At 39.5% G+C, this 27,675-nt stretch overlaps 1 protein-coding gene across 1 annotated transcript; it reads right to left on the bottom strand.

The window, feature by feature from the left end:
• Positions 1 to 454: 454 nt before the first annotated feature.
• Positions 455 to 20,087, bottom strand: TRAF6 (TNF receptor associated factor 6). Its single transcript, XM_079709290.1, has 6 exons — positions 19,774 to 20,087; positions 15,418 to 15,568; positions 14,331 to 14,489; positions 12,938 to 13,009; positions 3,448 to 3,525; positions 455 to 2,082 (listed from the first exon to the last, which is right to left on the bottom strand). Exons 1-6 carry the CDS (start codon positions 20,070 to 20,072, stop codon positions 1,213 to 1,215), a joined length of 1,629 nt encoding a protein of 542 aa, XP_079565416.1. The 5' UTR covers positions 20,073 to 20,087; the 3' UTR covers positions 455 to 1,212.
• Between the last annotated feature and the right edge of the window lie 7,588 nt (positions 20,088 to 27,675).

Genomic DNA, 27,675 nt, shown 5'->3' with positions numbered 1-27,675 from the left:
AACTAGTCCCTGAATATCCTTAATAACACCCTGTAGGCGGAAAAAACAGGGTTAATGAGAACTTAAACTTTCCAAGGATTATGGTTCAAATCCTCTGAAATCTATAGGAGGTCAAATAAAATGAGAACTCAAGAGTAATAATTCTTCTTGCTGGCACCAGCATGAGGCGGTAGTGATTCTCAAGTTTAATATATTGCATCTAACACTATAAGAATACGTGGAAATTTTATGGAACGTCCATTATTATTAAAAGGTTTGAGCTTTACTACTCCAACCCTGGGTTTGACAATAAACCCCCCTGGAGCAAGAGCCCATGAAAATAAAACAAAGAGGGCTTCCATGGTGGTGCAGTGGTTGAGAGTCCACCTGCCGATGCAGGGGACACGGGTTCATGCCCCGGTCTGGGAAGATCCCACATGCCGCGGGGCGGCTGGGCCCGTGAGCCATGGCCGCTGAGCCTGCACGTCCAGAGCCTGTGCTCCGCAATGGGAGAGGCCCGCATACGGCAAAAAAAAAAAAAAAAAAAAAGAGATATCCTATTAGACAAACAACTGCTGCAGTAGGCCACAGGCACTTTGAGTGTAACAATTTTTAAAAGGCATGGAACACGTACGTTCCTGAGAAAACTGCTTCAGATATATATATATTTTTTTACTATAATTCAAAAGTTAGATGGGAATATTTTTAGGTGACTAAGGAGTTCTATACAGGACAAAAAAATGGAAGAAGTGGGGGAATTTTAGGTTCTTCAACTAATAAGCATCTAGTCATACTGGTGAAATCATTTTTAAGTAGGTTAGCTGGCTAGTCACTCATCTTGTAAGTTTTTTTCTTTCGACTTTTTTTTTTTCTTTTGCGGTACGCGGGCCTCACTGTTGCGGCCTCTCCCGTTGTGGAGCACAGGCTCCGGACGCGCAGGCTCAGCGGCCATGGCTCACGGGCCCAGCCGCTCCGCGGCATGTGGGATCCTCCCAGACCGGGGCACGAACCTGTGTCCCCTACATCGGCAGGCGGATTCTCAACCACCGCGCCACCAGGGAAGCCCTGCTTCAGATATTTTTAACAGGAAAGTGGCAAGTGACCTCTCTAACCACATTCACTGGTGGGTATATCTTCCCCATTGCTTTTTTTGTTTGTATGTTATTGAAAACAGGGCAAGTTTTCTCCAGATGTTTTTTCTGTTGTTTTGTTTCTTAAACAAATGAGGGGATGCTATATCCCCAAGTCAGTACTTCGTGGCTGAAAACCCTCCCTCCGAAGACTGCCCACATCGAAGCGGGTGGAGACCTCACAGCGTACTAATAACGTGTCGTCCTTGATGAAGGTTCTTTGTCTTAAGGCTTCCAGATGCATAAAAGTCACATAGCCAAACCCTTTGGGGTTCCGTGGGATTGTGGGTCTCTGGAAGGCAAGCAGCTCTGGTTTGGCATCCATTATCTCTTCATGGTTTTGCCTTACAGGTGCTTCAGACTGATCAAGGATGGTAAGGCGTATCGTACCCTGGAAGGGCCAAGGGAGGTGGCTGTCATACTCTCCTTGCATTGTGTGGACAAAGAGGGATATGTAGTTGGCACAGCGCTGCGCAGTCGGTAGCTGCAGGTGCAGGCGCATGCACAGTTTGTAGCCGGGTTTGCCTGTGTAGAATCCGGGGCTGTGAATGACAACAGGTTTCTCCTCTTCTTGAGATTTCAAGTGCATCCCAAAATTGCCAATCTTCCAGATGTAAATTCCATTGCACTGCTGTGCTTCTATTTCAGCAACTTTGTCCTCAAGGGTTCGAATAGTTCGTTTTAGCTCATTTACATATGTGCTCTGAGTTTCCATTTTTGCAGTCAGCTCCCGGATTTGATGGTCTTGTCTTACAAGGCGACCCTCTAACTGTTGAATGGTTTCTTGGAAATTCTGGACCTCTGAGTGACACCCAGAGGAAACCCGGGGCAGAGAGGTAGAATCACATGGCAGCATGCCACGCTGAGGTGCGGGAGCTATCGCAAGGCTTAAAGTCTGAACAGCCTGGGCCATCATTCTCATGTGCGACTGGGTATCCTCTTGCAGGTGGCGTGCCAAGTGATTCCTCTGCATCTGAAAATCATGCACAGGCCTTAGGTTAGGAACAGAGACGTGAGCACCAGGAAAGGGACCTAGCCAAGCCAAATAAAAGGATTTTAAGTCATGTCATCACTTCCCTCAATCCCCTACAACTTTCTTTGACTTCATCAGATTCTCGATCCAGTAAGATGATCTTGCCTCCTAATTCCCTGAAAAACCGAGAGGCTATCTGCTGAATACTCATTCAGGGACTCAGAAAAAAACCTCCCTCCCACCTGTAAAAGTATCAGGATCTATACTCGTCCTTCTTTTCTGATTCAGAGCTGACTCTCCTCTTGTCCTAGATTAATGCTTCACCTGGGCTCTAACTGGCACCTGCCCCTTTTCAAAACCTCAGAGATTCTGCTTAGCTATCCCCTTTCTCCTTAGCTATCCCCTTTCTCCTTTATCTTCAAACATTCTCTCATCTTAACCCTTCCCCTCAGAATAGAATTAGTAAAGTCTTTCCTGTTTAAAAAAAGGGGCAAACCTCTCTGTTGATCTTGTATCTCCCTCTAGCTAGTATCATTTTCTCCCTTCTCCTTTTATAACCAAGAGGAGTCCACCTGCACTGCCTGCCCCCAATCCCTCACTTATTTTTACAAATCTGTTGCAAAGTGGAATCTTCCCTGTCTTCATACTCTTCTAACATCATCAAGAATAGCCTGTTATATGAAAAAAAAATCATATAACAATTTTTATTGTAAGGGTAATTCATGTATATTACAGAAAAATAGGAAGTGTAGATGATCAAAAAGAAAATAAGTTACCTATTATCTCACCTAACTACCATTAACATTTTGATACATTTCCTTTAAGTCTTTGTCTCTAGGCAGACAAATACAGAATTTTCTCACAAAGTGTAACCATACTATACAGTATTTGCTCATTTTATTTTTTAAATTATTAAACACATACTTACTGTAAAAAAGTCAGATGAAAAGGCACAGTGGAAAAGCCGAAGTGTAATCGCACTCTCCAGAAAGATCAACTTATCATAAACAATGCTCCCCCTCAGACGTTTGACACAACTGATCACAAGGTCTTGAAACTAATTTTGGAGATCATAACAATAACTTCTCCTTGTCTGTTTCATCAACGTCTGAGACTGTTCATTCATGGCTCCTTTCCTGTTCTACTTCTCTTTCCTGTACACTCTATATGATACCAATCACACCTCCCATTATCATCACCAACTACTTCCCAAAATTAATATTCTGAGTCCCAATTTCTTGGAGCTTAAGACCACATAAACAATGTGTGTTGGCCATCTCCAATCCCACTGGTATCCTCCACTACACCATATAACTTAATTTTCTTGATCTATATTCAAGAATTAAAAGAAAAAAAAAACCTTACCTTTTCATGGCAACCAAAAGTACTGAATGTGCATGGAACTGGGGCTGTAGGACAGTCTAGATCATAATGATTAGGCATCTGAAAACCAAAACAAAGGTTGAAAAATGTTTTCCCCTGCATATCATAGTCCAGTTTGACAAGATCACACTTGAAATGAAGAGTTACACTTCATCTAAACAAAATCATATACTGTCTGTGGCTGATTTTGTTACAATGGCTGAGTGAATAGTTGCAACACAAACCAGTTAGCCCACGAAGATTAAAATCATATTTACGGACATCCTCCAGCTGGATTTTAGCTTGGACAAACTACTCTCCCTGCCCCACTGTTGGTCCACCACTGGAAAGAATAATTAGGAACAATAAGATGTCACTGAAATATCTGCAGCTGAAGAATGAGATGATCAGATTGGCATCTGAAAAAGCCTGATTCAGTGTAAAATGAATGTGAGAGGATCAGCTTGGTACCTGGGAGAACAGCTCTGTGGCTGACAGGGTCTTGGTGCTCGGGCCGGGTGTCAGGCCTGTGTCTCTGAAGTGGGAGAGCCAAGTTAAGGACACTGGTCCACCAGAGACCTCCTGGTTCCATGTCATATCAAACGGCGAAAGCTCTCCCAGGGATCTCCATCTGAATGCTAAGACCCAGCTCGACTCAATGACCAGCAAGCTACAGTGCTGGACACCCCATGACAAACAACTAGCAAGACAGAAACACAACCCCACCCATTAGCAGAGAGGCTGCCTAAAATCATAAAAAGGTCACAGGCACCCCAAAACACACCCCTGGACGTGGTCCTGCCCACCAGAAAGACAAGATCTAGCCTCATCCACCAGAACACAGGCACCAGTCCCCTCCACCAGGAAGCCTACACAACCCACTGAACCAAGTTTAGCCACTGGGGACAGACACCAAAAACAACGGGAACTACAAACCTGCAGCCTTCAAAAAGGAGACCCCAAACACAGTTAGTTAAGCAAAATGAGAAGACAGAGAAACACACAGCAGATGAAGGAGCAAGGTAAAAACCCACCAGACCAAACAAATGAAGAGGAAATAAGCAGTCTACCTGAAAAAGAATTCAGAGTAATGATAGTAAACATGATCCAAAATCTTGGAAATAGAATGGAGAAAATACAAGAAACGTTTAACAAAGACCTGCAAGAACTAAACAGCAAACAAACAATGATGAACAACACAATAAATGAAATTAAAAATTCTCTAGAAGGAATCAATAGCAGAATAACTGAGGCAGAAGTACAGATAAGTGACCTGGAAGATAAAATAGTGGAAATAACTACTGCAGATCAGAATAAAGAAAAAGAATGAAAAGAATTGAGGACAGTCTTAGAGACCTCTGGGACAACATTAAACACACCAACATTCGAATTATAGGGGTCCCAGAAGCAGAGAAAGAAACAGGCACTGAGAAAATATTTGAAGAGATTATAGTTGAAAACTTCCCTAATATGGGAAAGGAAATAGTTAATCAAGTCCAGGAAGAGCAGAGAGTCCCATACAGGACAAATCCAAGGAGAAACACGCCAACACACATATTCATCAAACTATCAAAAATTAAATACAAAGTAAAAATATTAAAAGCAGCAAGGGAAAAACAACAAATAACATACAAGGGAATCCCCATAAGGTTAACAGCTGATCTTTCAACAGAAACTCTGCAAGCCAGAAGGGAGTGGCAGGACATATTTGAAGTGATGAAAGGGAAAAACCTACAAACAAGATTACTCTACCCAGCAAGGATCTCATTCAGATTCGACAGAGATATTAAAACCTTTACAGACAAGCAAAAGCTAAGAGAATTCAGCACCATCAAACCAGCTTTACAGCAAATGTTAAAGGAACTTCTCTAGGCAGGAAACACAAGAGAAGGAAAAGACCTACAATAACAAACCCAAAACAATTAAGAAAATGGTAATAGGAACATACATATCGATAACTACCTTAAATGTAAATGGACTGAATACTCCAAGCAAAAGACACAGACTGGCTGTATGGATACAAAAAGAAGACCTGTATATATGCTGTCTACAAGAGACCCACTTCAGACCTAGGGACACATACAGACTGAAAGTGAGGGGAGGGAAAAAGATATTCCATGTAAATGGAAATCAAAAGAAAGCTGGAGCAGCAATTCTCATATCAGAAAAAACAGACTTTAAAATAAAGACTGTTACAAGAGACAAAGAACTACACTACATAATGATCAAGGGATCAATCCAAGAAGATATAACAACTGTAAAATTTATGCACCCAACACAGGACCACCTCAATACATAAGGCAAATGTTAACAGCCATTAAAGAGGAAATTGGCAGTAACACAATCACAGTAGGGAACTTTAACACCCCACTTTCACCAATGGACAGATCATCCAAAATGAAAATAAATAAGGAAACACAAGCTTTAAATGATACATTAAACAAGATGGACTTAATTGATATTTATAGGACATTCCATTCAAAAACAACAGAATACACTTTCTTCTCAAGTGCTCATGGAACATCCTCCAGGATAGATCATTATCTTGGGTCACAAATCAAGCCTTGGTAAATTTAAGAAAATTGAAATCATATCAAGTATCTTTTCCGACCACACACTATGAGACTAGATATCAATTACAGGAAAAAATCTGTAAAAAATACAAACACATGGAGGCTAAACAGTACACTACTTAATAACCAACAGATCACTGAAGAAATCAAAGAGGAAATCAAAAAATACCTAGAAACAAATGACAATGAAAACAAAACCTATGGGATGTAGAAAAAGCAATTCTGAGAGGGAAGTTTATAGCAATACAATCCTTCCTCAAGAAATATCTCAAATAAACAACCTAACCTTACACCTAAAGCAATTAGAGAAAGAAGAACAAAAAAACCCCAAAGTCAGCACAAGGAAACAAATCATAAAGATGAGATCAGAAATAAATGAAAAAGAAATGAAGGAGACAATAGCAAAGATCAATAAAACTAAAAGCTGGTTCTTTGAGAAAATAAATGAAATTGATAAACCATTAGCCAGACTCATCAAGAAAAAAAGGGAGACAACTCAAATCAATAGAATTAGAAATGAAAAAGGAGAAGTAACAGCTGACACTGAAGAAATACAAAGCATCATGAGAGATAATTACAAGTAACTATATGCCAATAAAATGGACAACCTGGAAGAAATGGACCAATTCTTAGAAAAGCACAACCTTCTGAGACTGAACCACGAAGAAATAGAAATTATAAACAGACCAATCACAAGCACTGAAATTGAGACTGTGATTAAAACTCTTCCAACAAACAAAAGCCCAGGACCAGATGGCTTCACGGGAGAATTCTATCAAACATTTAGAGAAGAGCTAACACCTATCCTTCTCAAACTCTTCCAAAATATAGCAGAGGGAGGAACACTCCCAATCTCATTCTATGAGGCCACCATCACCCTGATACCAAAACCAGACAAAGATGTCACAAAGAAAGAAAACTACAGGCCAATATCACTGATGAACATAGATGCAAAAATCCTCAACAAAATACTAGCAAACAGAATCCAACAGCACATTAAAAGGATCATACACCATGATCAAGTGGGGTTTATCCCAGGAATGCAAGGATTCTTCAGTATACACAAATCACTGTGATAAACCATATTAACAAACTGAAGGATAAAAACCATATAATCATTTCAATAGATGTAGAAGAAGCTTGTGACAAAATTCAACACCCATTTATGATAAAAACCCTCCAGAAAGTAGGCATAGAGGGAACCTACCTCAACACTATAAAGGCCATATATGACAAACCCACAGCCAACATCATTCTCAATGGGGAAAAACTGAAACCACTCCCTCTAAGATCCAGAACAAGACAAGGTTGTCCATTCTCACCACTATTATTCAACATAGTTATGGAAGTTTTAGCCACAGCAATCAGAGAAGAAAAAGAAATAAGAGGAATCCAAATCAGAAAAGAAGAAGTAAAGCTGTCACTGTTTGCAGATGACATGATAGTATACACAGAGGATCCTAAAGATGCTACCAGAAAACTACGAGAGCTAATCAATGAATTTGGTAAAGTAGCAGGATACAAAATTAATGCACAGAAATGTCTTGCATTCCTATACACTAATGATGAAAAATCTGAAAGAGAAATTAAGGAAACACTCCCATTCACCACTGCAACAAAAAGAATAAAATACCTAGGAATAAACCTACCTAAGGAGACAAAAGACCTGTATGCAGAAAACTGTAAGACACTGATGAAAGAAATTAAAAATGATGTAAACAGATGGAGAGATATACCATGTTCTTGGATTGGAAGAATCAACATTGTGAAAATGACTCTACTACCCAAAGCAATCTACAGATTCAATGCAATCCCTAACAAACTACCAATGGCATTTTTCACAGAACTAGAACAAAAAATTTCACAATTTGTATGGATACACTAAAGACCCCAAAGAGCCAAAGTAATCTTGAGAAAGAAAATCGGAGCTGGAGGAATCAGGTTCCCTGACTTCAGACTATACTACAAAGCTACAGTAATCAAGACAGTATGGTACTGGCAGAAAAACAGAAATATACATCAGTGGAACAGGATCGAAAGCCCAGAGACAAAACCATGCACACATGGTCACCTTATTTTTGATAAAGGAGGCAAGAATACACAATGGAGAAAAAACAGCCTATTCAATAAGTGGTGCTGGGAAAACTGGACAGCTATATGTAAAACAATGAAATTAGAACAGTCCCTAACGCCATACACAAAAATAAACTCAAAATGGATTAAAGACCTAAATGTAAGGCCAGACACTATAAAACTCTTAGAGGAAAACATAGGAAGAAAACTCTATGACATAAATCACAGCAAGATCCTTCTTGACCCACCTCCTAGAGAAATGGAAATAAAAACAAAATGGGACCTAATGAAACTTAAAAACTTTTGCACAGCAAAGGAAACCATAAACAAGATGAAAAGACAACCATCAGAATGGGAGAGAATATTTGCAAATGAAGCAACTGACAGAGGATTAATCTCCAAAATTTACAAGCAGCTCATGCAGCTCAATATCAAAGAAACAAACAACCCAATCCACAAATGGGCAGAAGACCTAAATAGACATTTCTCCAAAGAAGATATACAGATTGCCAACACATGAAAGTATGCTCAACATCACTAATCATTAGAGAAATTCAAATCAAAACTACAATGAGGTATCATCTCACACTGTTCAGAATGGCCATCATCAAAAAATCTGGAAACGATAAATGCTGGAGAGGGTGTGGAGAAAAGGGAACCCTCTTGCACTGTTGGTGGGAATGTAAATTGATACAGCCACTATGGAGAACAGTATGGAGGTTCCTTAAAAAACTAAAAATAGAACTACCATACGACCCAGCAATCCCACTACTGGGCATATATCCTGAGAAAACCACAATTCAGAAAGATGCATGTACCACAATGTTCACTGCAGCTCTATTTACAATAGCCAGGATGTGGAAGCTACCTGTGTCCATTGAGATGAATGGATAAAGAAGATGTGGCACATATATACAATGGAATATTACTCAGCCATAAAAAGAAAGAAAATTGAGTTATTTGTAGTGAGGTGGATGGGCCTAGAGTCTGTCATAGAGAGTGAAGTCAGAAAGTGAAAAACAAAAATACTGTAATGCTAACACATATACATGGAGTTAAAAAAAAAAAAAGGTTCTGAAGAACCTAGGGGCAGGACAGGAATAAAGATGCAGACACAGAGAATGGACTTGAGGACATGGGGAGGGGGAAGGGAAAGCTGGGACAAAGTGAGAGAGTAACATTGATGTATACACACTACCAGATAGCTAGTGGGAAGCAGCTGCATAGCACAGGGAGATGAGGTTGCTGCTTTGTGACCACCTAGAGGGGTGGTATAGGGAGGGTGGGAGGGAGACGCAAGAGGGAGGAGATATGGGGAGATATGTATATGTATAGCTGATTCACTTTGTTACAAAGCAGAAACTAACACACCATTGTAAAGCAATTATACTCCAATAAAGATGCTAAAAAGAAAAAAAAAGAAGAGCAGCTTCCAAGATCACTAGAGTCTGGTGGGTCTAGGAACATGAGCCCTGTTAGTTTTCAGAGTTAGATATTTGGGGAGCTTATCTCTCCAGTGTATGTCTTAAAAGTTGAAATGCCTGAGGAGTGGGTTTGGACCCTTCAGTCCTCAGGGAGAAGCTCCAGGGTTTGAGTTCCTTCCTGCTTGTGGGTATATGGTGGGATTGTTTCCTAGCCTTTCCTACCCACTTTGATGTGATTTTCTTCTCATTTGCCTAATGTGTAGTTATTACTCAGCCAGCCTTTAGGTTTTTATAAGAGGAAGTTGTTCCGTGTGTAGCTGTAGACTCTTGGGAGGAGGTGAGTTCACAGGCATCATATTGGGTTGGCCAAAAAGTTCGTTCGGGTTTTTCCAAACATTTTGTGGAAAACACGAATGAACTTTTTGGCCAATCCAATACATAGCTGTCTTGAACAGGAACTGCAATATGATGTTCTTAAGCAATTTTTTCTTCATTTTCAAATTAACTCCAGGTATCTAAGGGCCTCTTCAAAGCAATACCTGGCTGGATTTAGATTGGCTAATGCATATATATAAAAATTGTTTTGCAGCTCTGTTAAGCTTATTTTATAATTTAGACTTAGCTGATTTAGACTGGCTTTGCATCAACATAAAATGTATTTTATCAACTTAAAAAAATAATATTTACTTCCAAAAGTCACAAAGAAAGGAAATATCAACGTCTCATACCATGCCCCCAAATCACTCAAAATTCATTTCAAGAAAATGAATTTATTCCTATTGCCGGGGAACTGGCACCCTCTAGCGGCATTTTAAAGAAAAAGTACCTTCTGATGTCAACCATGACCCAACTAAGACTCTCACTGTGGTCCAGGCCACGGAATCCCTATTCAATAAACTGTATACGTTAGAGCCACTGACTGCACCCTGTCTCTCCCTCATGACCACCTTTCATAAATCTTCTTACTTTTTGTTAACCTGCGCATGCTTTGACTACAATGGAGAGACACAGATGTTAAAAGATATCTTAAGCACTTTAATGAAAGTTTTAAAGAAAGTCTCAGGCTTTGATTTGGGAACTCTAAAAAACATTCTTTAAGGTAAGATCCATTATGTAGAATCATGTTCTTTGAAAGTGGTACTAAATTTCCTTTAGAAATTTAGTTTAGCTGTAATCATAGATATTTCAAACAGAAACAACATCAGAGACCATTTAATCCAGTCCTTCATTTCACATAATCTAGAATAGTGGTCAATAAAATTTTTTGTGAAGGGTCATATAGTAAATATTTTCAGCCTTGTAAGCCCTATGGACTCTGTCCCAAGTACTCAGCTCTACCATTGTGGCACAAAACCAGCCACATACAACACATGGGCATGGCTGTGTTCCAATAAAACTTATTTAAGAAAGCAGGCAGCAGCCAGATTTGGCTGGTGGGCTGGTTTGCTGATCCCTGATCTAGAATGTCCACTTTCTTGTCAGAGATCAGTGGGCAAGTTAGTGGCACAGTCAGGGTTAAAATCTAGGTTTTCTGACTCTAAACCTAGGGTTTTTTTCCTACATTAAGTTTTACTTTTGCTGGATTTTAGATGTGCTGTGTGGTTTCCTTTAAGTATTAAAACAGAGCAAAAAGAAAAACCCGGGAGGTGAGACTTCACAAGCAAAAAGTTACTTACACCTTCAAATTAAGGCCCTGTTGGAAAAAAAACTAAAGGACTCTGTTAACAAATGAATGGAAAAGTTTAGTTGAGGGACAGGTTTTGCTTGTTCCTACTTAGTAAGGTAATCAATTATGATCTCCGGGTTTGCCGATTTCATGAGTGTATAAATATTTAGTGACTAATATTCATATTTTGTGGGTAAACCCTCCAAATGTCAGAAGATAGCAATCAGATGGAATTTTCCTTTCTCTATTAATAAAAAAAAGAATAGTTTTCTAATATAACTACTACTTCTGATGATGCCCCATCAGTGGTCTACAGGCAACTGAACAGAGGGGCTACAGATCCTGGAAATCTCAAAATCTCCCAACATGCCTTGGGGACATGGCTACAAATAACATCCTGCTACTGAATAGACTTGTTTCCTTCTATTTCATTGTTTTTACTCTTTCAACTGGCTTCTGGATACCTAAGATCCTTATTTCACAGAGTCTAAAGATGTACTGATATTTCTTATAAAGTTTCTAGTGTTTAAGTGAGCATTTTAAATTATTTTTATCTAAAAATTACTTGGCTTTGGAACTTCTATGAATATACATAAACACAGGTATTATATTAATGACTTAGGAATTTTAAGTACTCAGGGCTGAGTATTTTGTTCTTTCTGAAATTATTCATTATATTAATTTACTTGAAAAAATTCAGTTTTCTTGAAATTGAAATATAGATTTACAATATTGTGTTAGTTTCAAGTACGTAGCAAAGTGATTCAGCTATGTATATATTTATATTTTTCAGATTACTTTCCATTATAGGTTGTTACAAGGTATTGAATATAGTTCCCTACTGTGCTATGTATATCCTTGTTGCTTATCTATTTTATGTATAGTAGTTGGTATCTGTTAATCTATACTAATTTATCCCTCCCCACTTCCCTTTCCCCTTTAGTAACTCTAAGTTTGTTTTCTATGTCTGTGAGTCTATTTGTTTTGTATATAAAATTCATTTGTATTTTTTAGATTCCATATATAAGTGGTAACATAAAGGAATTGTCTTTGACTTACTTCACTTAGTATAATATTCTCTAGGTCCATCCATGTTGCTGCAAATGGAAGTATTTCATTTTTTTATGGCTGAGTAATATTCTATTATCTATATATATCATATCTTCTTAAACCAATCGGTTGTTTCCAAGTCTTGGTTATTATAAATAATGCTGCTATAAACACTGGGGTGCATGTACCTTTTCTCTTTTTTTTGGCCATGCCATGCAGCTTGCAGGATCTCAGTTCCCCGACGAGGAACTGAACCTGGGCCCTCGGCAGTGAAAGCGCAGAGTCCTAACCACCAGACCGCCAGGGAATTCCCCGTGTACCTTCTCAAATTAAGAGTTTTCATCTTTTGGGGATATATGCCCATGAGTGAGATTGCTGGATCATATGGTAGTTCTATTTTTAGTTTCTTAAGGAAACTCCATACTGTTTTCCATAGTGGCTGCACCAATTTACATTCCCACCAACAGTGAAGGAGGGTTCTCTTTTCCCCACACCCTCTCCAGAATGTTATTTGTAGACTTTTTGATGATAGTGTGTGAGGTGATACCTCATCGTGATTCTGATTTGCATTTAAAATTCACATAGTTTTAATTCTTCTTCAACCTGTGTTCATTTTGCCTTATTGATTTAAATTTTCAATTAAAAACCTAATTCACTTCTTTAACCTATTTATGGAAACACTGATTTATGAAAGGGAATCATTATACCTGTTCTCTGATGAGCATGGTGTTGCAGTATTCACAGATGACATTTGCCAAAGGACAGTTCTGGTCATGAATCTAAATTTTATTAAAGAAATATAAGAAAAAAAGTGAGAAAACCTGAAAAGGTAACACCAACCTATTTTTTTTGATGTGTGTAAAACAAAAATGTGAGAATAATCTATAAAGGTTATTTTCTCTCCCTTTGCCAGTGTAGTAATGAGATTCATCTCACCCTCCAGCTCTTTAAAAGAATATGATAGTATACAAAAGATGCATCTGTGACTGTTTGGGCATCATTTAACAACATTATAATTCTCCAAAGACACCTTTCCAAAAACTTCCAGCAGCAGCATGGTTCAATTAAAACTCTTATCAGGAGGGTAAGGAACAGAAGCATGATTAGGGCAGGAGGCCCATGTTCTCAAAGGCCCCAGAAAGGTGAGCCTTGTTTTCTAGAATACAAAAAATTTTAAGAAATAATTAACCCTTCTGGTTAGGTCCATTTAATTTACTGAAGTTTAAGAAGACACCAATTTGCTCTAATTATGCCTCAGACTTTTTAACAAGTTAGCTGACATATTTTTGAATAATTCATCAACTTAATGAGCATAATATGCTTGATCTCATAAGAAAGTAGGGAAAATTAACAAGATAAATTTGTAAGAAATACAGTTTAAGGAAGTATCTTAATAGTTACAAAAGAACATAAATTGTATGTACACTATTTTAGTAAAAGGGACATAGGATACGGATCCAGGATCTAGGATCTCAGTGCTAGCTTTGCCATTGATAATATTAATATAAAATTACTTAATCTCTCTACATCCCAGTTTATAAATGGGAAAAATATTCTATGATCATGATGCTGTCAAGGGCCATAAAGTTTCTTTTTAAAAATAAATGTTTTAATTGAAGTATAACATAAGTACAGAAAAGTGAATTCATCATATGTGTTTGATGAATTATCACCAAAGGAACACACTTTGTAGGATTTAATTTAATCTCCTAAAAGTTTTAACAACTCATTCTCTTTTTTAAAGAGAAAAATATAAGTCTTACACAGTAATTATTTTATTTATTTGTCTCTAATCCAAGACTGGTCATTAAAATATCACATAGGGAAACAGATCAGCATATACCTTTCCTAAAAACTTGTTACTTGTAGATCTACTACTGTGGTAAGCAGTAGAAACAATGCTTTCTCAGAAAGAGATGAAAATATAAACTCTACACTCATTTACTAGAATGGTTTATTGAACTTTCTTAAAAATCAGTCTTCTCACAACTTATAATACAGACTCAGAACTGAATTAACATCTTCATCTACAGCTAACCCCCTCCACTGTACGTTAAAAAAAAATAATAGTGGAATTAACAAATCCAAGTTAGTACATGCCTCTTTATCTTCAAATGCCATCGATACAGCACAGTTTACACAAGAAACCTGTCTCCTTGGACACTCCTTGACAATGTGAATATTAAGTTGGCATTTTTGGAAGGGACGTTGGCATTGGGGACAATTCATAAGAGCAAACTCACAATGTGCTTGATGATCCTATGATGGAAAAAAATTATCAATTAGTATTTGCCAATCCTTAAGAAATCTAAACATAATCTCTTCTAAGAATATACTGTTCTCTTCTATAGAATTGTCCACTGAACCTACTTTGTCTAGTACACACCACAGAACCACAATATGAAGGCTTTAATGGGTTTTTTTCAAAGAATGGTTGTGAATTGAAAGTTTATACAAAGGATGTGACTTTTCAGGTTCATGTATCCAATTAGGGAAGAAAGTTGGAAAGAAGTCAGATTTTCTCATTATCAATTTAGTAGTGTCGAAAAGGTCGCTCCTCCAAAAGGAGCTAAGTAAAGGGGGCAAGTTACAAATATATTTTAAATGCTTAATTTCAAATGGAACATAAGCAATATTTAACTTCTTGTAAAACCACCACACTAAGGATTGATTAATTTAAAAGCAAATTATTTTATCTCGTGGCTTCAGTTAATCTCAAGCTATAGGAGAACTATATTATAGTTCATAATAAAATGAATAATTTAGAAAACCAGAGAAAAAAGTATGAGGGTGCTAAGATGATGGCGCTAAGATGATGGCTACATGTGACTTGCTGCTTATTTCAAAATGAGAGAAATGAAGCTATGGAATTAAAATGTGACACTTGTATTTAAAATACTCTTCAGTTTTATTGCAGATAATGCTCACCCAAAAAACTTATAGAATACTGATTTATTTTTTATCATCACTGGGGCAAAGCCAGAGTAGATGGAAAAAGAAATTTCTGGTTTCTACTTATATTTACACTCAATAATGAAAGGGAAAGGGTTGGTATTAATTCAGCAAGAATTTGCTAACCAATCACTATATGCTAGGCACTGGCAATATCCAGATGGACACAGCAAAGTTCCCATTCTCTAGGAACTTCCCTGCCTATATGCTAACAGCTAGAAAATAACTTTAATACCTCAAGATGCCTCAGTTCCATCTTGTGCAGACAACCTTCATTTGGACACCTCACCATCAGAGAAAGAATCTCTCGTTTTGCAAAATTGTCAGGAAATAGTTGATTTTCCAGCAGTATTTCATTGTCAACTGGACATTTGTGACCTGCATCCCTAAAAGAAACGAAAAAAATACATATATTTGGTAGATTTAAACAAACATTCACATTAGAAAATACACATAACTTTAATTCATTCACATTAGAAAATACACACAACTTTAATTCACCACATATAAATTCTCCACTTATTTCCTATAGAAAATAACTTAACACATTATATTGTATAATATCACTAAAATAAACTGTCCTTTTATAGACAGTTTATGAACCATGCTTTTATGAAACGGATACAACCAGCACCATATGGATTATCTATCAAAAACTAGTATGGGATTTTAGATTGTGGGATAGATTTCAACCAAAAAATGAGAAATTAATTGAATAAAATCATATTTTGAACAAATGAAGTGAAAGTTAAGGATGGGAATTTTGGCAGTCTAGCAGGTCTCTGTTCTATCAGCAGCTATTCAACATACTAGGGAGATGTAACTAATTATATGCTGCTCAGAATATACTAATAACATGTCTATAGTTATTAGTCATAAGTAAAAATTAACCAATTAGCAGTAAGTAGCCCCACGAGGCCACATTTTAAGGCTTACTTTGAACAGTCATCAACACTGGCTCATGGGCAACAAAGGTTTCCTTTATTTTTATGTCTAGGGTACATACAATGCAATCAGGAGTTAAAGGACCTCTATGTCCTGCTTCCCAATGGTTTATTCTATCTTACAATGGGAAAAACTATCCCCAGGAAGCTTGGGTGTCTGTCATTCCCCTTTAACTTTTTGGGATGTTTCAATCTTCACTCACAAAATGTGGCAGGTCAGATAGGCTACAGAGCGTCAATCACTCAAACATCTGTTGCACACCTCCTATGTGTAAAGCAACAGTGGTGGTTCTTGTGCACGTAAAGGTGCTGAAAGTGGGAGTCTGCTGTCAAATGCCTTAGAACTAAAAGGTGACCAAGATAGTCAATCTTTATAAGGCTTCTCTCACACTGCATGATGTTATTCTACTGTCGAATATTTTTTGAGAACCAGGGACGTAAACAAGTTTATTGAAATATATTCCCCAAACGTAAGTGATGGATATCTAAGAGAAAATAAGAAACTTTCAAAGTAAACTGGAAACCATTATCTACCGCATTAGCAATCACTCCAAAGGAAAATGGAATTGGATTGAGATGCTGCCTTTTGATTCTCTGAATGACTATAACCGATGAGAAATTTCCGAGCCACTCCTTTAAGAACATTAAAGTTGAAGTAAGTGGTCATTTCTAGCTTAGGGGGAGATAGAAAAAAAAAAAGCCTCACACTTCCTTTTGTAGGTTTTACTTCCTTTTCAGACCACTGTTCCACTACTTTCATGAATATCTTGCTATTAAAAAACTGCTAAAGATTAGCTACCTTCCTGAGCATGGGTGACACTTGGGTTTTTCTGTACACCTCCACCTACAGGAAAATCAATGATCCATAATATGGTCCTATTTCTACCTAAATACAATATAAATTGAAAATCATTATAGACAAACAAAAAGGTGAGCCTTTAACACTGCTCTCATGTATACCCTAAACCAGTGGTCTCAACTAGGGCAATTTTGACCCTAGGGGACATCTGGCAACGTCTGGAGACACTCTGGGTCTCACAACTGCGGAAGTGGGGCTATTTCACCATCCAGTGAGCAGAGGCCAGGAATGCTGTTAAGCATCCTACAACACCAGGACATTCTTCCACAACAAAGAAGTATCTGGCTCAAAATGCCAATAGTGTGGAGGATGAGAAAACCAACCCTAAAGAGATATTGCCAATTCACCACTGAGAACATATTTTTCCCCCAACTTGAAACAAGACACATGCTCCCTTGTAACTTAAATTAAGCCAATTCCCAAGTATGGATGTAGTTACCACAAATTCAAATTTTATAGAAAAGTTTAGCTAGACTAACAAGAAAAAAAAAAAGAGAGGACTCAAATAAAATCAGAAATGAAAGAGGAGACATCACAACTGATACCACAGATACAAAGAATCAAAAGAGACTACTATGAACAATTATATGGCAACAGATTTGACAACCTAAAAGAAATGGATAAATTCCCAGAAACATACAACCTACCAAGACTGAACCAGAAAGAAACAGAAAATCTGAACAGACTACATTACTAGTAAGGAGAGTGAATCAGTAATCAAAAACCTCCCAACAGGGCTTCCCTGGTGGCGCAGTGGTTGAGAGTCTGCCTGCCGATGCAGGGGACACGGGTTCATGCCCCTGTCCGGGGAGATCCCACATGCCACAGAGCGGCTGGGCCCGTGAGCCATGGCCGCTGAGCCTGTGCTCTGCAATGGGAGAGGCCACAACAGTGAGAGGCCCGTGTACCGCAAAAAAAAAAAAAAAAAAACCTCCCAACAAACAAAAGTCCAGAACCAGATGGCTTCACCGGTGAATTCTATCAAACATTTAAAGAAGAATTAATACCAATCCTTCTCAAACCCTTCTAAAAAACAGAAGAGGAAGGAACACTTCCAAACTCATTTTATGAGGCCAGCATTACCCTGATACCAAACCAAAGATGTCACAAGAAAAAAAAAAAAAGTTAATTTAAAAGTCGAAAGAAGGGGCTTCCCTGGTGGCACAGTGGATGAGAGTCTATCCGTCTGCCGATGCGGGGGACACGGGTTCGTGCCCCAGTCTGGGAGGATCCCACATGCCGCAGAGCGGCTAGGCCCATGAGCCATGGCCGCTGAGCCTGCGCGTCCGGAGCCTGTGCTCCGCAATGGGAGAGGCCACAGCAGTGAGAGGCCCACGTACCGCAAAAAAAAAAAAAAAAAAAAAAAGTCGAAAGAAAAAAACTTACAAGATGAGTGAATAGCCAGTTAACCTACTTAAAAATGATTTCACCAATATGACTAGATGCTTATTAGTTGAAGAACCTAAAATTCCCCCACTTCTTCCATTTTTTTGTCCTGTATAGAACTCCTTAGTCACCTAAAAATATTCCCATCTAACTTTTGAATTATAGTAAAATGTATCTACTTCTTAGGAGATGAATTTTAATCATTTGTGGAAACCCCATATACTTTCGTTCAGTTGATGCAATCATGATTTACTGAGCACCTACTATGTATCAGGTGCTATTTCCGGGACTTAGGAAATATCAAGAACTAAAATAGATCTCAACCCCTGCTCTCAAGGAGCTTATACTCCAGGTGAGCAAGCAGACAATAAACACACAAATTATCTGTATTTTTAAATATGAAAAGTGTTAAAGAAAAAAAGAAAGGTAGGTAAGGGAGACAGAGAGTGTGGGGAGAGGTGGGGGAAGGCACGCTGCGGTATAAACAGGGTAGCCAAGGTACCTACGAGAAGGTGAGATCTGAGACACACTGGAGGGAGTAAAGGGCACTGACTAAGCAGTTAGCTGAAGTAAGATGCAGAGAGAAGAGCTGAAGCCAACTCCCCAAGAGCATGCTTGACAAGTTCAAGGAACAGCAAAGAGTGAATTGGTAGAGGGGAGGGGAGCCTAATAGAGAGATGATCAGAAAATTTATGGACCTATCATATAAGGCCTTACAAGGGCTTTGGCTTTTACTCCCCGATGACCTGCTGCAATGCTCTGAGCAGAGATGACATCAGCTTACTTAGTTTACCAGGTTCATTCTGGCTGCTATATGGAGAACAGCCTGGAAGAAGACAAGGGTGGAAAGAGGGAGGCCCGTGAGAGAGCTGATGGTGATTCAGAACAGGGTGAGGCAGGGATTGAATTTTGGATATATTATGAAGGCAGAGCCATCAATCAATACTTTCTTTAAAAATACTGGTTATTTTACAGTTGTCCATAGGCAGCAGGTAGCAGACAAAATTTAATGTGGCTAAAATGAGAACAATGATTACTCATAAAGTCAGTATTATTTGTATGGTTGAGATTATCATATTCTACTAGGATCATCATTTAAGGTACATTATTTTAAATTATTTTCTTAAAGCTTAGAGACACACCCTAGTCTACAATACAACTGCTTTAAGTAGAAGTAGCTACTTATTGTTTATTTATCTGAGGGTCAAAGGAGGGGAGGACATAGTAATTACCTTTCATACTACAGCAGGAACTGGAATAAGAATGTAAATTTCTCAGTTTTCTGTCCAGTGTTCTTTTTCCTGAAGTAGCTTTTTATGTATAAGACTATTCTTGGGATGCCCTGTGTTCTATGTAATTATGTTCTATTTGGTTGTTATAGGTTCATCTTATGCTCACGTACCTTATTGATTTGATGATGCAGGCTTTGCAGAACCTGTGGCCGCATGGTGTTTGCACTGCTTCCCGTAATGCCATCAAGCAGATGGGGCATTCATACTTGCTTTCCAGGGGTGGGTCAAATTCCACATCATATCCCTGGATCTCTTCCATAAAAGAGCTGGAAAGATTCACTGTGCTGGCAGTTCCACTCACACTGTCATCTTTTGCTGCAGCACCACAGGAGCTGGCGGCCATGGCAGCACAGCAGTCGCTCTCAGACTGGCTGGATCCACAGCTGTTTTCACAGTGTAGCAGACTCATTGTAACGTGATTATCGACTGCTCTGAAGAAATAGCAAGACAAAAAATGCCTTCACACACACACACACACACACACACACGTATCATAGCTATCTATGCAAGCCACCTTTTAGCTGATAAACATTAGCTCTGTTAATATGATTTACAGAAAACGTTCAAAGTTTTTTCAGCTTTGCTTCATGACTACTATTTTACAAGTTAAGGAGTTCATGATCTAGTAGAAGGATGGTTGGAATATAAGGTTAAAAGAAGAAACATACCTCAACTGTAATAATTAGCATAATTATCTGTTTAAATATCTGTTTCTATGACTGGAGTTTCAAGAATTTTCATTTCCTCAGTACTCAGCACAAGCCCTTTCACCTAACAGGTGTTCATTAGGCAGCTGCTGCTGAACTTCCTTCAAGTATCCAGAGCTGAAGAGAACAGCTCGACCAGCAGGCAGTGTGAGGAGGAGCAATGCATAAGGGATCAGATGATCATGAGAAACTATTAGATATGTGATTTTGGGCAACTAGCCATTTGGATCTCAGTTTCTTCTTCTAGATCTAAAACTCTATTGACTACAGTTGAGCCCTGAACAAGGCAGGTGTTAGGGACGCTGACACCCACGCAATGGAAAATCCGAGTTGGCCCTCTGTTCCCAAAGTTCCACATCCTCGGAGTCAATAACCACAGATCCTTTACTGAAAAAAATCTGCGTTTAAGTGGACCTGTGTAGTTCAAACCTGTGTTGTTCAAGGGGTCAACTGTACCTCCAAATGTTCAGTGTGGCAATTTCTATTACACAGAAAGAACGGAATTGAAAAAGTATATCTGTATGTCCTCGTGCCTTCAGTCATGTCAAGTGACTATGTTTCATCACTAATGACTGGAAAAACAAGTGAGGTTTTGTTTGCCTATGGAAAACTATTGCTTTCACGGTAGGTGGGATGCTTTCAAATTCTAAACCATTACCAGAATTTACAAGTGAGAAGCTAAGGTCTAAAAGCAGTTCACAGCCTAATTAACCAGGTCTCTCTTGTAGGTAATTACACGTAAAGAAAATTCCCACTATGTGCCAGATATACAGTTGACCCTTGAACACAGGGGTTAGGGGTGCCGACACCCACGCAGTCAAAAATCCACATATAACGTTACAGTTTGCCCTCTGTGTCTGTGGTTCTATATCCACTGATTGAACCAACCTCTGATAATGTAGTGCTGTAGTATTTATTGGAAAAAATCCATGTATAAGTGGACTCATGCAGTTCAAACCTGTTTTTCAAGCATCAACTAGAGTTCTAGAAAATAGAATGTAAGCCTCCAGCCAATATGGTAGACAATGTATCCCGCGCCTGTCTCATTTTTATATAAAAATCCTGGCTGCCACCATGTCAAATAGGGGGTTAAGAGAGTAATCCTCTATTTTTTACCACTATAGATACCTTTTTCTTCTTCTCAAAAAGATTTTGAGTAGCATTTGATGATCACCTACAAAGGATGAAGCACTGTTCTGGCTGGAGAGGCAGTATCATGAAGTGGTGAAGAGCTTAGATGCTGGAATCGGATGATCTGGGTTTAACTCTTGTCTCCATCATTTGGTGTATGACCTGGGCAAACTATATAACCTTTCTGTGCTTCAGTTTCCTCATCTGTAAATGGAGGTAACAAAAGAATCCACCTCAGAATTACCGAGAGGATTAAATGTGTTAATATGTGCAAAGCACTTAGAACTGTGCCTGGAAGTAAAAATGAGTTGTTATTATGTGTAGCTCTATAGAGTTATTTTATTTAACAGTTTTATTGCCCACCCCACCCCCCCACCCCCCCGTTATCAAAGTGGAAACTCTGAAGCTTTAAAAGGCTAAGTAACTTGCCAAGGATTACCCAACTAATAAGAAACAGAGTTAGAATCAGAACCCAAGACTACTTCACCCAGAGCCTGTGCAATTTGTACTATCCTATGTTTGTCTATGTTTTGATAACTTTGTCTATAAAGCTGAACTTAAAATCTTTCCATTTATTTTTATTACACTAGACTAAGAAGCTGACCACAGCTTTTGTTAAACACGAGCTGTCCAGTGTTATCAGGTTGGGTTGACAGAATTCCAAAAAATCAGTAAAGAAAAACTCACGTTTTGTTCTACTTTTTTAGTTTCAATAATATTTTTGAAAAGTTAAAAACAGTTTGCAAAGCCTTGTTATAACTAATGAAGAATCCTGTGGAAGACTCATAACAAGTTGATAAGAAGGAAGGGATGGCAAGATAATGGCAAAGAGCAGAACTAGTTATTACGCCTGTGCTCCAGGATGGGGTATAAGGCCCCTGTTATACCCTCCAAATCTGTTGACAGATAACACTGTAATGCTATACTAGGGTTTATATCCTTTGTTATTTTTCTTCCCATATACATTTTTGTGTTCAATTACTACCTTAGTTAAATTTCTTAGAAGTAGAATTATTAGGTCAAAAAGTATATAACTTTTTATAGTTTCTGATAGATGCTGGTTATCCAATATGATATGTTTTGATATCCAATATCAAAGGCTTTATAATTCCCACTCCCCAAAGCAGAGTAAGTATGAGAGAACACATTTTATATACCTTTGATAATTCTAGGTATAGTTACCTTTTGAAACTTTAACCATTTAATTTTTTAAAGTAAAATCACTTTTGAGAAATTAATATTTGTTTGGTTGTACAGCATATATCAAAATGCTAGCCAGGAGACAAAAGCAAAAGTCCCTGAGCTAAGTCTACCTTTGCTGCCCATGTCCAGTTAACAATTCAGTTTATTGGATAGTTGATACACTGCCCTCTTGCTATCCAGTCCAAAAGACTTGAAGGTCTTTAGATTTAGAGACCTTTTATAGCAAATGTGTTACTAAGAAAATCTGTCCAATCAGTCACAATTCCTTAAAAGGAATTCCACTGCAGGAATGCAGTGTCAAGATATGAAAGTGAGCACTCTTAAAAATATAGATGCCATTATTTTTCATGCTTTAAGAAGTAATACAGAAGCTTTACATCTTTCAAATAAACTTTTTTAGGTAGTCACTCTGTCTACAGTATGTAGTCCCATGTAACTATACTACAAAGGGAAAATTAAGCTAAAGCAGCATTCTGAGTGCCATTCAGTATTTTTAGGTTTACTCTTTCTTTTTGGCAAGTTAAAACATTTTTTCCCTTTACTTTTAGGGACCGTGATGACTTAATTGAAAATCACTTTCTTAACTACAGTGAGTAACTATTTTAATTGACATCAAGAAAAAAAACCAAAAAGTGCTTAGTGTCAGCTATAGAAGACGATCTGGGGGCTTCCCTGGTGGCGCAGTGGTTGAGAATCCACCTGCCAATGCAGGGGACACAGGTTCGAGCGCTGGTCGGGGAAGATCCCACATGCTGCAGAGCAACTAAGCCCATGGGCCACAACTACTGAGCCTGCGCTCTAGAGCCCACAAGCCACAACTATTTAGCCCGCGAGCCACAACTACTGAAGCCTGCGCACCTAGAGCCTGTGCTCGGCAACAAGAGAAGCCACCGCAATGAGAAGTCCGTGCACCGCAATGAAGAGTAGCCCCCGCTGGCTACAACTAGAGAAAGCCCGCGTGCAGCAACGAAGACCCAATGCAGCCAAAAATAAATAAATAAATTTATTTTTTTAAAAAGGAAGATGATGACGATCTGGCAACCGTGTAGAAAATACTATGCTTTATTAGTATTTTTTTTTAACTTCATATGGTGCCTTAGGTATCCACTTCATGAGATGCTACAGAGGTACGCTTGGCTTTACATAAGCTAAAATAAATAAGAGTAAACAGATATTCTTACCTTCAAAGATTTCTTTGGCCTCTTTTCTATTCTAACATTCAGAATTCATGTGGCTTTCTATATGAATTAATAGAAGAGACAGCACAAAGGTTAAATGGTTCCTTAATACATTAAGAGCTTCATGACTGTAATTCCCTCTTTGTAATTGTGAATCTAGTACAGTAAGCACTGCCTTAATTAAATATTGTGGGATGTAACCACTGCCAACTTATTTTGACTGCAAAATGAATATCAAAAATAGCCTTATAAGAAATCATGGCTTAAATTCACCTATTAGTATGGGGTTACATATTATGCTCCAAAGAGTATACTGTTAAATATCTTGTGGGAGGGGGAGTAGGGCGATACACAAAACTTTGTTCCTTTAAGATCAACAGATGCTAATGAGAGAAACGTACCAAGCTAAAGAAATCAGTAAGTTATGTCCTGAACTGGTCAATTTTAAGTTTTAAAGTAAAACCGCATAATACAAAACACTGAGAAATTACCTTTAATTTGCTACTAGCTTTAGAAACAAGAACTATTTACCAAATCCTTAAGATCTATTCTTAAAATTGCAAAGACCTGCAAAAGGGCTGCAGTGGCCAAGGTGCTGCAAAGGAGTCAACTGCTATGCCTTATTTTTGAACACAAATTTGAGGAGACATTCCCCTGCCTAGGCATGATTTGTTCTCCTCCAGGAGGCAAAGATGTGAACTTCTTTCAAAATCTAAGTGGCCAAAAATTTATCAGCATCACGTATCCAAATTTGTCACAGAAAAGACTTCAAGTTACAATTCTTAAATACTGTGATGTATATAGTGCGTGCAGGTTGAAACTCTGATCATCACATGGGTAACAAGGGCCCGAGACACATTCCTTCCTAGAGTCACAAAAGAAGCCACAGCGTCCTCACCCCACTCCCACATCAACAGCAGAAAAGCCCCTTCTCCCTTCCCTAGTAATCACAGGGGAATGGATAAAATACCAGTGGTCAGGTTCACAAGGCCAACACTCAGAATTTCAAGTTTTTCTTGTTTCTATGCCTGTGTAGCAAGACATTTAGTGATTTACACTCCCGAGAAACCAGAGAAAACACGCAAATACTATACGTTGAATGAAGCTCCTAAAATTTGTAGGTGCTTTCTGTTCACATTCAAGACAGTCCTAACTCAGCTGGAGTTCCCCTGAAGCCAAATACTAGGAACAGCTTTATCAACCCAGCGTCTGGAACAATCGCTAGAACTGCCGCGTGCAAGGGCGGGGGAGGAAACATTCGTGTCAGCTGAACCTTTTCTTTAAAAAAAAAAACTTGCTGCCTGGGACGTCTACCGAGTTCAACAGGGAACCCAAAAATATCTCTCCCATGACAGTGACAGAGGGAGTCGCTGAGAACCTAAAAGGGATTTTTTTAAGCCGGTAACATACGAGCGACGGGAAAATACAGGAGGCGATTTCCTTTTCTGGGAAGGGGAATGCGCGGGGTGGGGGAAGTCGGGCCGAGACAGTTGGCGCGAGATTCCAGCTGGGGGATGGAGTGAGCCGGGGAGGTGGTCCCCACCGGCCGGCGGAGCAGAGGTGAGGGGACAGGGGGCGGCGTCCCCAACCTGTGGGAATCCAGGGGACAGGAGGCGGCGTCCCCAACCCGTGGGAAGCTAGGGGCCAGGGGCGGCGTCCCCAAGTGAGAAACAGGAGAGGAGGAGGCATCCCAGCCCGTGGGGAGAGAGGCCGCCACCGCCGGGAGCCGTCAGAAGGAGACTTACCGCTCCGGTCCCCTGGGCCGCCGACTACGCCCGGCCGCAGCACTCCACTCAGCCAAGACGCCAGGAGAGAAAGGCACCGCACTCCAAGCCGAGGGGGCCAGGACGCCAGTCTCTTGATCTGAAGGCCGCCGTTACTGCCTCCCGCGGGAGCCCGAGCCCCATCCGCGGACGCCCCTACTTCCGCCTTCTCTGCTCGCCCCGGGGAGCGACGGGCCGGGAGCGGGCAGGGGAGGAGACAGAGCGGCCCAGCCGGGCGTGGGCGCCCCCTGGCGGCGGTCCTCCACGGGCGCGCGCTGCGGCGCAGGCGCGGGCAGGTCCAGCTGTCAATCTAGAGCTCTCCCGCTGCGCTTCCGCCTCACTTGGGTGCGAATCCCACCTGGGAATTCCTTACCCAGCAATCCTGAAGTGAGATCTGTCCCGGAGTAACTGTGATCTAGTGAGCAGCAGCAACAGCAGTAATCCCAAACTGTGTTTTTATAGTTTCCCAATCCGAGCAGGAGAAAAACCCCAACTCGGCGAGATTACTTGACCTTCGAAAAGTCTTCACTCCCTCCCTAACTCCACCCTCCTTGCCAAGGAAGTTTACATGATACGTAGAGCCCTCTTTTATCACCTGGTCCTTCCCCTTCAACCAGTCCAAGGCAGTCAAACCCATATATTTAAATATTTCTTTGAAACTGCTGCCAAACACATGATCTCTTTTTCTGTCAACGTCACAAGAAAGCTATTTTTAATTCCCTGTTTAACTGCATGCAAACCTCTAAGGATTGTAACAAGAAGATGCGTGAAAGATTTTGGCCCACCTCTGCAAATCTGACTCATCCTTCACCTCTTGGGGGAGGTATTACAGGGTGTTGGGTTTCATATGTACATGTCCTGAAACCAGAGTACTTCATTCCAATCTAGTTTTTCCCCTTTATAAATTATTTGACTTTAAATAATTTACTTAATCTGACTTCAATTTTTTCATCTCATTAAAATAAGGATAACGATAGTACCTACCTCACTGGTAGCATTGTTGGAAGGGAAACATAAATTAGTACATGTTAATACATTATTTAAAACCAGGACATAGTATGTGCTCAATAAATGTTAACAATACTGTATTTCCTGCTTTCTGGCTGCTGATATTCGTTAAAAAATACGTATGTTTTTAAGATAAGAAACTGTCACAAGTTTTCAAACTCACTCTGCCCCCCCTTTTTAAAAAGTATTTTGAAATAGTTAAGATGTAAAAAGAATTATACACACATCTGTGTGCTCACCACCCAGTTCAATAAATAAAACATTGCCAGTAGAATTGCCAGCTCTTGTGCATCCCTTTCCACTGATTCCCAGGGCCCTGTAAAAATAAATCCCCTATGTGATGGTGAAGAGATCATTATATAAAACTAAGAGATGGAGAAAAAGAAGAACAAGGGAGGTAGACTTTCCTCCACGTATTAATATGTGCTCTGGGGCAAGTTTTGTAACTTCTACGAACTTCCGTTTCCTAAACCATGAACTAGGGGATAATATTTACCTTCCAGGCTGTTGTCAGCATCAACTAATAAAAATGTACGTGAGAGAACCCAGCACTGGGCTTTCAGAAAGATTAGGTGTTGTGTGTGTATTTCACCATTTTCACACGTGTCCTTGAGGGGCTTCCTCCCACTTCTACAGATCCTATTTATTCTTCCCTGTTTATACTGGTAGAGGGTGTTGGCGCTCACGCATGCCCTGGGCACGCAGGAGACTTACACTACCCTGTCCCCTTGCAGTCAGATGGTGCCATATGACTAGTTCTTACCCACAGGCTGTTCAGGGGAAGGGGTGTGTGTCATTTTAAGACCAAAGCTTTTGATTTTCATTGAAAGACCCTCTTCCCCACGTGACAACCATGGGGCAGCTGTAAGAGGCTGGATCGCTAAGTTTCTGTATGGAGGGCAGTTGCCTTGGAAAGTCAATCCACCTTCATTGGACTTATACGAGCAGGAAACAGATCTCTGTTGTTTCGAGCCATTGAGATGTTAGGGCTGTCTTTTCTGCCGCACAACCCAGCCTATCCT

The sequence above is a fragment of the Hyperoodon ampullatus genome (assembly GCF_949752795.1).
Source record: "Hyperoodon ampullatus genome assembly, chromosome: 7".
NCBI lineage: Eukaryota > Metazoa > Chordata > Mammalia > Artiodactyla > Ziphiidae > Hyperoodon > Hyperoodon ampullatus.
This window is presented reverse-complemented; position numbering and strand designations above follow the sequence as displayed.